The following is a 15737-nucleotide window of genomic DNA, read 5'->3' on the forward strand; positions in this document are numbered from 1 at the left end:
TAATTTGTATAGTCCAAAAATAATCAAATATCGACTTTAGGAATAAAACTTATGAAACTTATAAAGACACTGTGAAATATATGCAAAAAATTTCACAAAATTTTGTTTGTACAAATAAACCATATACAACCATGTTAAACCCTCATCAATTTCTGAAATTTGAATGAAGCTAGGTGAACCAGAAATATATTTTACCATTACAAAAATTCAAACTGCAATATCTCTCATACCACAACCGATCTCTCAAATCTCCTAAGTGTAAGATGATCTACAAACGAGGTCCAACATTTATGAAAAAATGGACAATTTCATAGCTCATTGAGTGTACAAAGAATGATTAAATACATGATTACTCATTGAGAATAGTAGCGATATGGGACCACCACCATCAAAACTAATACCATTTGAAGCTGAAGATCAAACTTCGTTATATGACTTTGAAATTGACCTCAAAATAAAGGTCTTAAAGAAGTGATCTTTTTTCTGGTTATAGTAAGTTAATATTTGTTTCCCTTACAAAGATATCCACAAAAACACTATTCGTCAAGAATAATCTTGTTGTAATTTTAAACGGAGTCAGGTCGAGCATAATTTTGAAGAGACCATTTAAGAGCTTATCAGGATTATGAAGTACCGAATCAGTCTTATTAAGTAAAGTCGAGACCAAAGTCAAGCACAGTTAAGAAAATTGAGATTATGTCAAGTCTTATCAAAGAAAACATGTAGTAAGGTAATGCACAACATTTGGTCTTTTCAGACTTTCAGCAGATTGTAGTGTTTATGACCTTCGACCTTGGGTGCAAATGAATGCTCACATTAACTTAGGATATTGCTGTCTGTATGTCTGAACGGTTTCTGGTTATTTAAAGAAATTTTGTAAATCTGTATAACAAAATTGAATAGAAATTCCAACAAATGGATACTTAAAATAATCATGATTATACCAAGATTATTTTACTTTACAGATTTAGAATATTATCTAAATATGTCTTAAAAATCAGACTAACTTGTTTCACATAATTGCATACTTGCACTGAGTGAGCACAGGATCAAAAACGAAGAAAGAATCAAGGTTGCTAGCTTTTTATTGTTATAACAAATTTATTGCGCATATAATTATATAAGTGCGTAGAATATATTCTGAAATATATAATGAAAATCAATGGTTAAACATCTGTACGAAAATAAACTATTTTAGGAATATACGATTGTATTGTTAATATTAACGTTTAAAGATACGTATCTATATGTTTAAAGAAACAAGGTATTTTTAGAACAGATGACAAATACTACTTTCGTTTTTGTTTTTAACTTTTGGTTCGTAAAAATATGTAACGAAAAAGAAGAAGTCACTTAATACGCATGTTTTCATTTCAGGATACATTATTTCTATGCATATCTTACAGTTGTTTTACCATCAGCATTTAAATGATAAACATAATTAATTATGCACATAAAGCAGGACTTACTATTGTTGCAATAATCATGATATTCCAAAAATGTTAAAAAGTGTGTAAAAATCTTGATTTACACCTTACCTTTCCTACACGTATTATCCATTTTAAGCAAACAATCCTTGTGTCCGGTATGCCAAGAAAGCTGCAACACTAAGTACCAATCGAAACATATTCCAATATATGTTAAGTTGAAAATTTCCAGACTTGAAACGATAATTTATTATTAGTAAATGTAAAGGTCATGAATAAATTATCAGATAAAGCTCCAAACAACATCGTGTTGTGTGTAAATCACTTCACATAAACTGCTTGATATATGGATTAGGTATTGAAAATTCACTAAAAAACTCAACATATCACCTAATGACACTTACTTTATTTTCGATTTATGAGTTTGACTGTCCCTCTGGTATCTTTCGTCGTTCTTTTACTAAACAGGAAATCCTGCATCATCATAGATTTGATCAATCACCCGCTCAGCTATTTGTTTATTTAATGTATTATACTGAATTTCCTATCATTAGGCCACATCAATTTGATAAATAGTTCTTTTGACATTTGCTCTACAAAAAATAGGGGCGAGCTAGCGAAACGTTTTTGAAAATGAGTTTCTACAGGCGAGTGGTCTGCAAAAGGAGCGAGCGATATTTTTTTTTTAAGTGATACATGCTAGTTTTATAAAACAGAATAAGAAGAAAAGCACTGATGTTTTGATGCATAAGACCTGTTATCCCATTTGAATACATTATTCTGACTCTAAGCAAACAACTAGACTCTTTCACCTTACAGCAGCAAATATTTGAAAAAAACCTCTAGAAACTTAGAAATGACAATACCAATGACCTTCACGAATGTAAAGAACATGCAAAACACATGACAATTATTAAATTAATACTTTCAGTTTGTAACTTTTTGATGAACCGCCTTTTTTGACAATGTTTGAGGTTTAATTAAATTCCACCAATGACTGTTCCAAAAATAAATGTATGGGGGGAGGGAAGGAAGGCACTTTTTTTATCCCACCATTCATACATTTTAAATTGAATATTTAATTTAAATGTTCAAGCAATCTTTCTTAAATAACCACCACCCATAAAATTTCGATACAGGTGTCTTCCTCCCCCCATACAATTAATGTTGGAAAGGCTCTAAACAAAACATGGGATTTTTCTCATGGTTGAAGAATGTTTGGTTGCTTATAATTGTTTACATCTACTTTTCTTCAAATTTTGTGGATAGTTGCCTTACTGGCAATTAACCACATCTCCTAATTGTTATATTAAGATCTGCGCTTGGAAACTAAAAGACAAACAGAAGGATATATGTGTTCTCATCAAAACTAGCTTCTACTGTGAATTGTAAGATGTACTCTGGGAATGAATAAATTTTTACATGTTTTAATATCGGATAGATTTTATTTTGATAGTAGGATTTTGACATAATTCACAGTAAATTTCAGTCTTTTATGGATGTGGTCTATATGCCACAAAGTATTTTAAAGTTTATTCGGCACAATTGTCCCTGATTCTAAAGTAGCTGAAGACCACCAACACTCAATAGTACTAGCCAGGTCAATAAGTCACACAACTGTTTCTCTGGCAATTTCTCCTTGTCCTGTTCACACGATTTTTGTTAAGGTTTTTTAGGAAGTTCTAATTTTTTTCCATTAACACTACAAACACATTTTTTAGGGAACCTGTTGGTAATTCTTTTAAATAAATGTTTTGATCAGAGGGTGTTCTATCTATTTCAAAATTCACAAATTCACAGTTTAACTCTCCCAACACAGAAATAACCAACGTCAGTGCCAACATTGATAGGTGTAGTCCGAAATTACTCTGACGTCCAACGGCTGTTATGCCAGACAAGCCCCAGCATGTCTGACAAAACAGCCGTTGGACGTCAACCTAATATCGGACTATGATAGGTGATGCCGACGGCTGTTGTCGAATTTGTCAGTTTGTATGTGTTTGATATCCTTTTACCCTTTTCATGCTTTTGGCTTCATAAAAGATATTTTCGAATGTAAATGATTTCGAACAAGCCGTTTGTTCAATAATTGCATGTCCACGGCAGTGAGCCGAAACTACAACAACTGATGGCTTGACATTTTGATTTTTATATTTCCTTTCACTTTTCATTGATGGATCACACGTGCGTTTGAACCCAGAATTGATAATATGCAAAAAGAAAGGGTCAGTGAGAATTTCAATGCAAGACTAATGTCGGAGCGGCATGCAGACCAAAAAAAAAATCAGAAGCGGTAGTTTTTTGTTGTTGTTGAAAACTTGATTTCTTAAAAACAGGAGTGGGAAAGAACTATTAATCAAATTGGTGTTGCCTTATTATATTTACATTTAAATTTTAAATGTAAAGTATTTTACTAAGACGTCATATACATAACAACGCTACGGGTGTTAGAAAAAACAACAGAAGCGATCAGAAGTGATGAAAGATGTTAATTCTTTTTATTTTGACGGTTGTAGAAAACGCTCCTCATTTTTACGATTGTAGAAAACGCTCCAAGCCAAAGCGTAGAACTTAAGCGTTGTCTAGAACAACTTGATGTAAATTCAATTTATTGTCCTTTAAGTGAGAGGTACGTGAATGAACATCTCTAGCGGAAAACAGGAACATTTTCCGTTGTTGTTATTAGAATAATCTCCCTGATTTTAATTTTTCAAGATGTCGGAAAATATTCCGCTTCGTCGGAATAATGGTCAATTCGGTGGACATGCCTCATTTTTATGTAACAAAAATTGAAGTATGTAAATGAAATTTCTTTTCCGATTTAAACACTGCTTCACTCGTGCTCCTACAAAAATGAAATTAAATTGGCATGTCGTAATGGTTTGTGATTGAGTTGGGTTTACTAGCTCACCAACTTAACGTAACATGCATAATAAACGCTGGTAAACTGAACAAATCAAGAGACTTTTAAAAACTGTAACACTGTAATGCTGATATTGGGCGTGAAACAAAATGTAACATGGGAAAGAATATTATAAACACATGCATAACACACATATACCCGCATACGAACAAATCTAAGCTTAAACTATCACGTTTTATTTTTCATTTTATATAAGATGAAATTCCATAGCAAATAAGGTCACTTATTTACATTTGCAAATGTATGTTTATACAAACAAAAACAACTAAGTTAACAGTATTTTCTTTCACGTCCGCAATATGGTATATACATAACTGTGGGTACCTTCACGCTTGAATTTGAAAACACTAGTATACTAGTCAAAGTGTTTAAAATGAAACGATTAAAACAAATAATACATGATAAAAAAAAATATTGAAACAAAAGCGTAACAAGAAATGTGTGGAATATAAATTACATCAGAATGTTAATCGGTAAGAGAAAAGGAAAATAAACTTGAATGAGAATCGAAATGAGGATGGGGTCTTGTGTACGTACACACGAGAAGTAAATCATCTTTAAAGATGAATGAAAAAATAAAACAAAAAGTTTACATGTTTGCTTTTTAGTCAATTTGAATTGAAAGGAACCTTGTGAATAACGAGTTTCCAGCGCGAAAAAACATGAAAATACCTTTTACCGCCAAGTGCATATATCATACCAAAGATTTTAAAATTTCTGCGTGCAGTAATTTATTCATTCTAAAATGGGCAAAATTTCGTCACTACTTTTTGCAGTTTTAGTTGATGCTATCAATTTTTTAAATTTTTTTTACTTCTCGTATTTCTTCTCACTATACATATTTCTGATCAATTTTCACAATAATAAAAACTTTGCAAAACATTCTGAAGAGAGAACCAATATAATGTTAACATACATTACGATGCACATACTTCTTATTACGATGTGTAATCCGTGTAAAAGCTAATAGACACGTTTAAACTAAACCCAAGAGTTCTTCAAAATCACATGTAACTCAGTACATTGTTAACGTGATACTTAGATTTCAGCTAACAAAACTAGACTATATACATTTATCAGTCTTCCATCTACTGTTTTTTCAAAGTCCTTATTGAACAATTCATATTGCTAGATTTAATTCTTGTAGGAAAGGAGGAAGTGTTGATGGTGTACGCGTCGAATTCTTGATTTTTATATTTCCTTTCACTTTTTATTGATGGATCATACGTGCGTTTGAACCCAGAATTGATAATATGCAAAAAGAAAGAATCAGTGAGAATTTCAAGGCAAGACTAATGTCGGAGCGGCATGCGGACCAAAAAAAATCAAAATCAGAAGCGGTAGTTTTTTGTTGTTGTTGAAAACTTGATTTCTTAAAAACAGAAGTAGGAAAATCCAAAGAACTATTAATCAAATTGGTGTTGCCTTATTATATTTACATTTGAATTTTAAATGTAAAGTATTTTACTAAGACGTCATATACATAACAACGCTACGGGTGTTAGAAAAAAACAACAGAAGCGATCAGAAGTGATGAAAGATGTTAATTCTTTTTATTACCAATTTAACGGAAAACCTCGAGTAATAAAAAAAACAGAAGATAAATATGTATTTGAATGTTATACGTTTATATTTGTATCGGTTCTAGACGCGGCACATTAAAAAAAAATATTCGTATCAATTCACGATCGTCACTATAATAACGCAACAAAACCACGACTAGGAAAAAAAGAATACTATGCATCAAACTTCAAAATACTATTTTAGTAAGGTTTTTGTCTATAATTTACATGTATTCCACATTTTATCATATAAAACACACCATTTAAGTTTACAAATGTCCTGACGACAATTTAAATCAGTGCTATTTGAGTCAAAGTAAGTGTCGATTTTTTTGTGATACATTCTCGTGTCATTTGAAACATAATTTTACACATTTTATATGACATTCTGCAACGATCGGGTAACTACAAGTTCACAGTTGTGTTTTATCTACTATTGTTTGTCTTTTAGCTGTTTTTCGTTGTTATTTGTCCATGGAATTGTCAGTTTGTTTTCGGCTTAGGCCTATAATTTTGAATTACCCGTTGGTTTATTTCGCCTGTCTGTAAATCTCTAGATTGAATTTACATACCCTTGGGATGATGTAAACTTAAGTTAAAAAAACAAATCAAAAACAATAATACAGTGTGTTATCAGTACAACAAAAACAGCAAGGAAATCCGCGATAATTTTGTTTGCGTGCAAAAGTATAAATGAGTTTCTAATTCTTTGATCAACCTTTCTGTACCCATTGTTTAAGTTTAAAAAAAAATAATTGGGTTGTCGATGACCTCAGTAGATGAATGACCTAGTTAAAAGGTTATACTCGTGAAGCAATTAATACCAAAAGGATAGGTAAAAAATAAACTGATGACGCCAAAGCAAAAAATGAAAAAGACCAAGACAAACAACAGTATACAGAACACAACATAAAGTTATTAAGACTGAGCATCATGAACACCCGAAATACCAGGAATGAGCTCAATTACTCCGGAAGAGAAAGCAAATTCTGCTCCAAATAGCTCATATAAGTACAAACCCGGTTTTTTGTCTAATTGGATAGATCACATTCGGTGAAAAGCGGAAGGATTGTAGATACGACAACTCGAATATATCCGTCGTTATCTGTGATACAGATATTCAATAACGGTCAACCAAATCGTGAGGGCGTCTGTATGATTTTCTAAGGGATGATATCAACTTCACTTGGAACTCTTAGTTTAAAGCTTTATTATGAGCCACAACCCTCTATTCAGGAAATCCTGATAAACAATGCAATATCTTATCAACTGGGAGATTAATACTCCATGTGCAGGCGCTGCTGGAAAATTGCTATAAAGAAAAGGAAAGTTAACATTTGGAAGCTGAAATCATCTCTCTTGTTGTAAAGTTGTTTTTATCCGACTATCGTTATCAATTTCTAGATGTAAGTCACTAAATGAGACAGACGTACCTGTATCTGTTGTATAACCTTAATCTTTAGTGCGCTGGCATAGATGCGTTCAATTAGTCAACAAACTTACGTTGTCCTATATTTAGTAATGTCTGTGTCAGTTGGTCTTTTGTTTAGAGTTGTCTCTTCGGCAATCATATACATGCAAATTTTGTTCATGTGAATTTAAGGTGAATTTCACGTTAATCGAGCTTATATTACATTTTCTTATTTTTATATTAGAATAATTTAGTGAGAGGACAAAATATATATATAGCGGAACGTGAAGTTAAAGGATAACGCTAGCTTCTTTTTCATTCTTCTATGTGGTCTTTTATTTACATTTGTTGTCATATGATCAAGAGATGCACAAACTAAAAATGTGAATCTTATTGTTCTAAATATTTGGTAATTGAAGATAAAATTTAAAAACACATTATTCCCAATATTCAATTGAGATTTTGAAAGATCTGGGGTCTGTTGTTCAACTTGTCGTTAAATTAAACGAGTCGTTAAATTTTACTAATCACTGCGTTAAATTTAATCAGTCCATTATCATGTTGTTCAACTTGTCGTTAAATTTAACGAGTCGTTTAAAATTGTCAAAGTGTCGTTATATTTAATCGACCTCATTGAGGATGATTAAATTTTAATCAGTTGATTAACCTCAATCTAAGATGGCTGTCAATGTTTTGTTTCAACCACCTGTTGTAAGAAGAGAGCGACATTTTCGCGGTTTTGACCCTCTAGAAAGGGAATTTTCTGATGAGGAGCTAAGGCAGAGATATAGATTTGGCAGAGAGACCATTGGGTACCTGTCAGATTTAATGAGAGGGGATCTGGAGCGTGGGACAAACAAGGAGACAGCCCTTTCAGTGGAACAACAGGTTATGATTGCCTTGAGGTTTTATGGAAGTGGATCACACTTGCAAGTAGTTGGGGACACGATGGGATTTGACAAGTCAACTGTGTCTCGGGTGATTGACCGTGTGACAGATTCATTAGTTGCCATGAAGGATGACTTCATATCGTGGCCAGATAATCAGAGGAAGAATGTGATAAGGGCTGGTTTTTATGAAAAGGCTGGTTTTCCAAACGTGGTTGGATGCATTGACGGGACTCACATACGGATTACTGGGCCTAGCATTGATGAACCAGCATTTGTTAACCGAAAGGGGTTCCATAGCATCAACGTACAAGCCATTTGTGACCATGAAGGTAATTTAAAACACTGTATTATACCTATTTTATGTTTACAACATGCTTTGTGTGCGTCCTTTTTCTTGACATCTTCATTCGTCCTTGACCATATATACATGGCTGGTTTTCTGTTGAACTGGTTTTCAGCTTATATGAAAATCGATGGATAAAGAAAGACAATCAATCTTGACATATACTTTCTATTGGATTCGTAGACTCGATCATGAGTTGCTTTTTACCAGAGACATATATACACATAATTTGTCTCAGTTTTTACCGTTTCACTTTTAAATATGCTGAATCGAATGAACTGCTAAGAGTTTATGAACATAAATTTATTGATCAAAATAGTTATAAAGATTTGCCCAACCACCCCTTATCTGCTTTAGGTAGAATTTGTCACAGTCAGGCTTATAAACTTGTGAAACGTCAACAAATAGTGTGCCCCATGTAGTTTGAAGAAATTCTAGATCTACCTCAAAATGTTTCTGTGAGAAGCCCCCCCCCCCCAAAAAAAAAAAACAACTAAAAAAAAAACATACAAAACTGAAAAACACAAAACAAAAAAATAAGTGTCCAATCTGTCATCCAAATATCAAGTTCGCCTGCCCGTTCTTTTCGGTTGGGAAATAGTGACCAGTCCTTTAAAAATAAGCCAGTCATTGTTCAATATATTTTTTTAAAATGTTAAGTGAGCATATTACTTCGATCCTCGATGTATTGTTTATTTGAATTGTTTATACTATACATATTTTGCTTTCATCACATTGCAAATTCGGCTAATATTTTAATGACTCGAACTATAATGAACAAACTACATGCATGCACATAAAAGAAGATGTGGTAATGATTGCCAATGGGACATATCTCCACAAGAGATTAAATGACACAGAAATAAACAGCTTTGGGTCACCATATTTATTCACAATCACTGACTCGCCGTTTGCCTTGACAAATGAATTATGGAACTACTTTTTTCCACTTTTTTAATTATCATATTTTTGTTTAAAGGTAGATTCACCAACATCAGTGCTAGGTGGCCAGGATCAGCACATGATTCTCACGTTTTCAGAACCTCAGCCATAGGACAACATCTTGAGAATGGATATCGAGGAATTGGACAAGGTGTATTGTTAGGAGACAGTGGCTATCCCTGCAGACAGTTTTTGCTGACAACATACAGACAACAAGCTGCTGGTAGAGGTCAAGCAAGGTTTAACAGAAGACATTGCTCAACAAGGTCAACAATAGAAAGGACATTTGGAATATGGAAGAAGCGTTTTCACATTCTAGGATCAGAGGTACAATTCAATTCTTTACAAATAAATATAGTAGTAATATGAATATTTGACATGGTGTATGCCCTTATATTTTAAAAGTCATGTTTTTTTTCTTGTGAAACTGCTGTCTACTAAATCTCTTATTAGTACAGTTTTCGATTTCTCTTTTCAGTTAAGGTCTTCATAATGGTCCCCTTCTCTGTCTTTTGGTTATAGCTACTGTACGATTTTTTTTGCTGACCACAGTTTGGTTGCCTATAATTGCTTACATCCACTTCATTTTAACTTTGCAGGATACATACATTTAAGTTATAAAATTAACAATCACTCCAAATCTCCTTATTTTTATTACGTAATAAAACCCGAAAATAAAAAATGAAAAATCAGTTGTATATTAAAGGGCTGATAAAAATGACCTCAGTTAAATATCAAGCCAGGACAAGAACACAATGATCGACAATTTATCACACAGATCAAAACCCTAAAATTATACGGATAACAGGGATCCAGTTGGAAAATTGGTAATGTTAGTTTGGTTACTTCATGTAGTCCTGTTTGGGGTAACTGCTCCAAGTTAGTCATTACTGTAACTTTATTAAATCGTGAATGCTACAGTACATCATCAGTTGGACAGTTTGTTCAGCTTTATGTCTGATTTGGTCCTTTTTTTAATTAAATTATAGTGTTTTTGTAATAAATTTACTTATTCATGAGCAATGTTAATTCATGCTACATACAAATAGTAATTCTGTCACACTTTAAAATAAACGTTTTTAAACTGTATTCCAGATCTGAATGAAACCTGATAAAGCTTGCAGAATCATCATTGCTTGTGGTATTCTGCACAATATTGCCATCATACGGAATTAACCTGAAGTTGCAGAAGAACAATTGATTGACAATCAACCTCAGATGCCACCCTATAATGGTCCACAGGACGGAAAAGGCATACGGGACCATTTTGCTACCACTTTTTTTGCCTAATAAATTGCATGTTTTTATTTTTCCATATTTTCATAAATTGTCTTTCATTAAAAAAATGAGGAAATTTGAAAATAGTAACAAATCTTTGTATGATCAGTTTGACAATGTGTTGAGACAGGAAGTGTGCATTTTCGCGACTTCAATACTGGTATAGTAAATGGTGAGCAGTTAGTCGCCTATGAAATCAAAAACCCAGTAGCCAGGAAACTGTTTTTCAGTACAAGAATAAGAATATGTGGTATGATTGCCAATTGATTATATCAATTACCATATGGAAAAAAAATTATTATTTAAATGCCCAAAAAAGGCACAAGCCATGGCCGACAGTGCAAGGACTGTATAGCCAAGCAAGGTCATTTAAAATTTTTTGATTCATGTATCACTTATTATTTTTTGAATGATGGAGGTGCAATATGTGGCTAAATTGTAATTACTGGTCTATTTTCCTTTACATAGGAGTGTGCACACAAAATTAAATGAATGTGTTGGCCTCATAGTAATTTCTGAAATACAAATCAACAATATAACAATGAATTTAATACATTTAATACATAGAGGCAAGTGCCTGAGAGAGTGTAACTGGTTCAGAATTGCCACCCACTAACTTCTGCAACAGCTCAATTTGTAGTTCCAGTTTGTTCCTCTCCAAGTCCATATGCACTTTCTGCTTCTCTTGGATTTATAGTTTACCTTGCAGTGCACGATACTGCATGTCGTGAATATCCTGCACTGTTACCTTTTTCAAAGGTGTTCTCACTGTCCTACAAATAATAAAAACATAATGAATTCTGTAAAAGATCGATTAAATTTACATCTCTTTTTATTGATCGATTCAACGTCATAGTTCCATCAAATAACCAGTCAGAATATGTCACGTTTTCCGGCTTGAAATATGTGAATAGGTGGGGGAAACTGTCAGAAAAATATATGAAAATGTAAAAAAAGAAAACTTGAAGTATTGACCAAATAATCTAGCGGAACCTGTTTCCACAACACATTTTCAAAGAGTTCTTGTATACATCCCCATAGTACGGTAGAAAAATATTTTTTTTTAAATCTAAAATTTCGGGAAAATATTCATTCTACTTATTTTTGTTGAAGGTGGCTTACGGTGACCTTCAGTTGTTAATTTCTGGTCTCTTGTGGGGAGCTGTCTCATTGGCAATTATACCACATCTTCTTTTTTTACATTTACAACTTACTTCTGCTTATCTGTCCTATCTGTTTGTTCTTGAATATGTGGAACGACTGTTTGTGTCAGGATGGGGTCATATCCTGAAAGCAGAGACGGACTTGGTGGACTGGAGGGGGGTGGACTGTCCCTTATCAGAGATGCTGCAGATTCATACAAATCCTGGCTGGCATCTTCTTCCGGCAAAGTGGCATTGATAGATGGTTGATCTGTAATAAATGAGAACAAAATTATTCGTTGATACTGTGTTTGGGTATATTTTATTAATTCTAAAGGGGGGGGGGGTGCAATTGAAAAGGCATACTATCATCATTCAATTAAATTCAGATACAATTACTTTAAATTTCAAGATAAAAATATTGCACAAGACTAATTAAGACCCTATTTCAACCCTTTTCAGATTATCAAGGGTCTCAGCTATAAACTAATATGTGTTCCTGTCTAGGTTCAGTCTGATCAACTTTATTCCGGATTTATGACAACCAGTCCGTATCTGTTTTAATATTATAAATCATGACTGGTTTTCGGTCGAAATTAGCTATTGCGGTTCCCTTTAATCAATCAACAGATACCAGTTTAAAGACGACTTGGCGGGCACCTGCAGCCACTTGTGAACTAATGTTGAAAATAATACTTTAAAACTGTTATCAGTTTAAGCAAATGCAATATTGCAATAGTATATCAAGTGGAAAACCTTCAAACCAACAAGAAACACGTTGGCAATCATTTAATGATCGAAAATATTGGTTAAAATAAATTGTTATCAGTCACGTGATATCAGTTGGGAATTCCCCTACTTGTTGTGACGGCGGAGCAGACGAAACTTTTACCAAAATTTAAGAAAGGAAACTATGTATCCCGGTATTAAAAAGGATACAAATATTTGTGTTAATTTCATTGAAAATTAACAATAACAATAAAAAGAACCTTCAAAACAAAATTTAGCCAAAAAATGTTTGTTTTTATATGATAAATAAAAACATGTTAAGTGAAACTGATCAAGTTACTTTTTACAAAGTTCAATAAGAAGGGTAGAGCCTTGAGAAGTTCTAATTAAGGGGAAAACACATTTGGGGATTTATTTCAAAGTGTTAAAAAATATTTACTTACTTGTCTGGAATGATTCAGTTTCAAGTCCACCCTGAATCCCCCTGAAGCTGGTGGTGTCCTTCATAAGATGAATAACTTTTTCTACTGCAGAGCTAGGTTGTTTTGGAGCTGGTCCTCCCCCAGTTTTGAACAACTCACTCCTGTGAGTTGTGTACACAGCCTTGGCCACTCTTGTGGTATTCCTCCACTTGTTCCTAACTTCTGTGGCTGTACGGATGGCAACTCCAAGAGAATTGACTTTTATGGCTATGTCATCCCATACCTTCTTCTTCAACTGGTTGGTCACTGTATTAGTAAGTTTTCCATTAATTACACTAGAGTGTTTCTCTACTAGTTGCTGGATGAGGTCTTCCTCTGCCACAGTGAAGTTGGTCTTCTTCAGTCTTTTAAGTTTACTTGGGTTTTGTTCAGTAGATTCAGCCATTGTTGTACAGACAGGATGCTCCAGAACAATGCATGATGGGTTGGTTTTATTTAATCACTTGATTAATCAGTTGATTAAATTTTAACGCATTGATTAATCAGTTGATTAAATTTCAATTCATTGATTATTTAATCGACACGTTAAATATTGTTGAACAACAGAAAATAAACGACTCGTTATGTAACGAATGGTTAAAAGATTTAATGACTCGTTAAATTTAATCAATCGTTAAAATAACGACAAGTTGAACAACAGACCCCTGTAGGAATCGAATGTATGGACATGAACATAAACTTTTTGTTCAACTGGTTTTACTTTTAATAGACAAGCACCCACTTTCCCGGGGATATAATTCTACACTATAAATATCCTTTTATTTAATTGGAGATATATCATAGATTTTTCCAATGTGAAATATTCCCAATTCTGTAGGCTGGTGCCTGCTGGGATGCCATTTTGGCCTGACTTTTTTTCAGTTTGAACGAAAGAGCTACAACGTGTTATTATGGAACGCCACAGCTGTCTTATGTGGAACTCTGATATTACTTTATGTTGTTTTATCATTACTTAATAATAGTTTGTCTTTATTTGATATGGTTTTGACATTACGTAATGATGTTTTAATATAACTCAATATGGAATAGTCATTACTTAATGATATTTTGATATTACACGGTCTTGTTTCGTATTGACTTGATATAGTTTTGTCATTACTCAATATGGTTTTGTCATTACTCGATGTGGTTTCACCATTATTTGATATGCTTGTGTCATAAGTCTATGTGGTTTTATCATTAATTGATGTGTATGTGACTCAACGTAATGAAGTTGTTTGTCTATTCTTTGTATGGGTTTAACATTACGTAATGATGTTTCAAAATTTGACCATGTTACACTGCTTGATGTGTTTGTTTCATTATTTGATGTGGTCTTATCATTCTTTGATGTGGTCTTGTCATTCTTTGATGTGGTTCTGTCATTCTTTGATGTGATTATCCCATTACTTGATGAGGTAAAACCACGTGACCAATTCGGAAAAACCTGTTCTATTTTTAGATAGATTTCCATATTGTATGTGCCTTGAATGCATTTGGCCATCCATCTAATTAGTGTTCAAATTAAAGTTCGGGTTACTGTTTGAGTTAAACTTTTAGTTAGTTTTCGAATTTAGGTCATACTTATAATTAAAGTTTATCTTAGCCTTTAGTTTCAAGTTGGACTTCCAGTTTGAGTCACATTTAAAGGCGGAGTTCTAGTTACAACTTTGAATTTGAGTTACTTCTTGAGGTAGAGTTTAGTAAGATTCGAATTTAAGTCTAATTTTTATTAATTAAGATTTCGAGTTGAAATTCGAGCTATTTTAAATGTCTTTTTGATTTCGTAATTAAATTTTTTATCGCGGAACAAGGGCTTTTACTCGGGCTTTATAAAACGCAACATAGGAGTTGAAATAAAGTTAATGTGGTGTGATTGCCAATGAGACATTTATCCACCAGAGTTTAAATGCAGTGGGTGTAAGAAATCATATATAGGCAACCGTACAGCCTTCAACACTCCGTATAGTCAGCTACAAAAGGCCACAATGCACAATGTAAAAGAAAATCTATTTTTTTAACAGATTTTAATATGTCGTTTTTTTTTAATGTGCTTTAGATGGGTATCGCCAAAGTTAAAAATCAAATTAAAGTTCGAGTGGTTGTTCAGAGTATTTGGTATGAAAAAGGGGAACGGCAGACAATAATAAAAAAATAAATTCCTAAAAATTTTACAGTATTTTGGACATAACTGGGATATCCCCAAAGTTTGGTCCTGTTATTCGATTTATAAGTTTTCAAATAGAAGCAGTATTATAATAAATTTGTAAAATATTGCTGCTTTCAGTGCAAAAGCGTAATGTTGATCGGCTGTACATTCATCGGTCAAAAAAAAATAAAAAATGTTTTTCTGTAGATGCTTTTTCTTGATATTGAGGAAAAACTCCTATACAAGTTTTAAAACACTTCATGGAGGTAATAAATTCATCATGTCAAAACAGTTTTATTCGGTTTTATTTTACTTAAACAAAACTGTATGGTTTTCAACAATGAACAAAACCCATACCCCATAGTAAGCTATAAAAGGTTCCGAAATGACGCGTCTTTCGATGACTTTGTTGTGTCTCACTACCGCTACATTTATGTCGCAGGCTCGACACAAATCAAAAGACTAATACTTTTTTGATAA

At 33.1% G+C, this 15737-nt stretch overlaps 2 protein-coding genes across 2 annotated transcripts; one reads left to right on the forward strand and one right to left on the reverse strand.

The window, feature by feature from the left end:
* Nucleotides 1-7800: 7800 nt before the first annotated feature.
* LOC139497826 (putative nuclease HARBI1) lies at nucleotides 7801-9867 on the forward strand. Its single transcript, XM_071286063.1, has 2 exons — nucleotides 7801-8542; nucleotides 9536-9867. Exons 1-2 carry the CDS (start codon nucleotides 8002-8004, stop codon nucleotides 9865-9867), a joined length of 873 nt encoding a protein of 290 aa, XP_071142164.1. The 5' UTR covers nucleotides 7801-8001.
* A 1438-nt stretch (nucleotides 9868-11305) lies between these two features.
* Nucleotides 11306-13616, reverse strand: LOC139499104 (myb-related transcription factor, partner of profilin-like). Its single transcript, XM_071287792.1, has 3 exons — nucleotides 13091-13616; nucleotides 11991-12189; nucleotides 11306-11549 (listed from the first exon to the last, which is right to left on the reverse strand). Exons 1-3 carry the CDS (start codon nucleotides 13512-13514, stop codon nucleotides 11468-11470), a joined length of 705 nt encoding a protein of 234 aa, XP_071143893.1. The 5' UTR covers nucleotides 13515-13616; the 3' UTR covers nucleotides 11306-11467.
* Nucleotides 13617-15737: the final 2121 nt, after the last annotated feature.

The sequence above is a fragment of the Mytilus edulis genome, chromosome 12, assembly GCF_963676685.1.
Source record: "Mytilus edulis chromosome 12, xbMytEdul2.2, whole genome shotgun sequence".
NCBI lineage: Eukaryota > Metazoa > Mollusca > Bivalvia > Mytilida > Mytilidae > Mytilus > Mytilus edulis.

Excerpts from the sequence above, each read along its gene's own strand:
- LOC139499104 (XM_071287792.1), bottom strand. The coding sequence starts at position 13,514 with ATGGCTGAATCTACTGAACAAAACCCAAGTAAACTTAAAAGACTGAAG. Across the intron at positions 12,190-13,090 it reads AACTGAATCATTCCAGACAA|ATCAACCATCTATCAATGCC; the intron begins GTAAGTAAATAT and ends CATTTATTACAG. Across the intron at positions 11,550-11,990 it reads GATAGGACAGATAAGCAGAA|GACAGTGAGAACACCTTTGA; the intron begins GTAAGTTGTAAA and ends TATTATTTGTAG.
- LOC139497826 (XM_071286063.1), top strand. The coding sequence starts at position 8,002 with ATGGCTGTCAATGTTTTGTTTCAACCACCTGTTGTAAGAAGAGAGCGA. Across the intron at positions 8,543-9,535 it reads AGCCATTTGTGACCATGAAG|GTAGATTCACCAACATCAGT; the intron begins GTAATTTAAAAC and ends TTTTGTTTAAAG.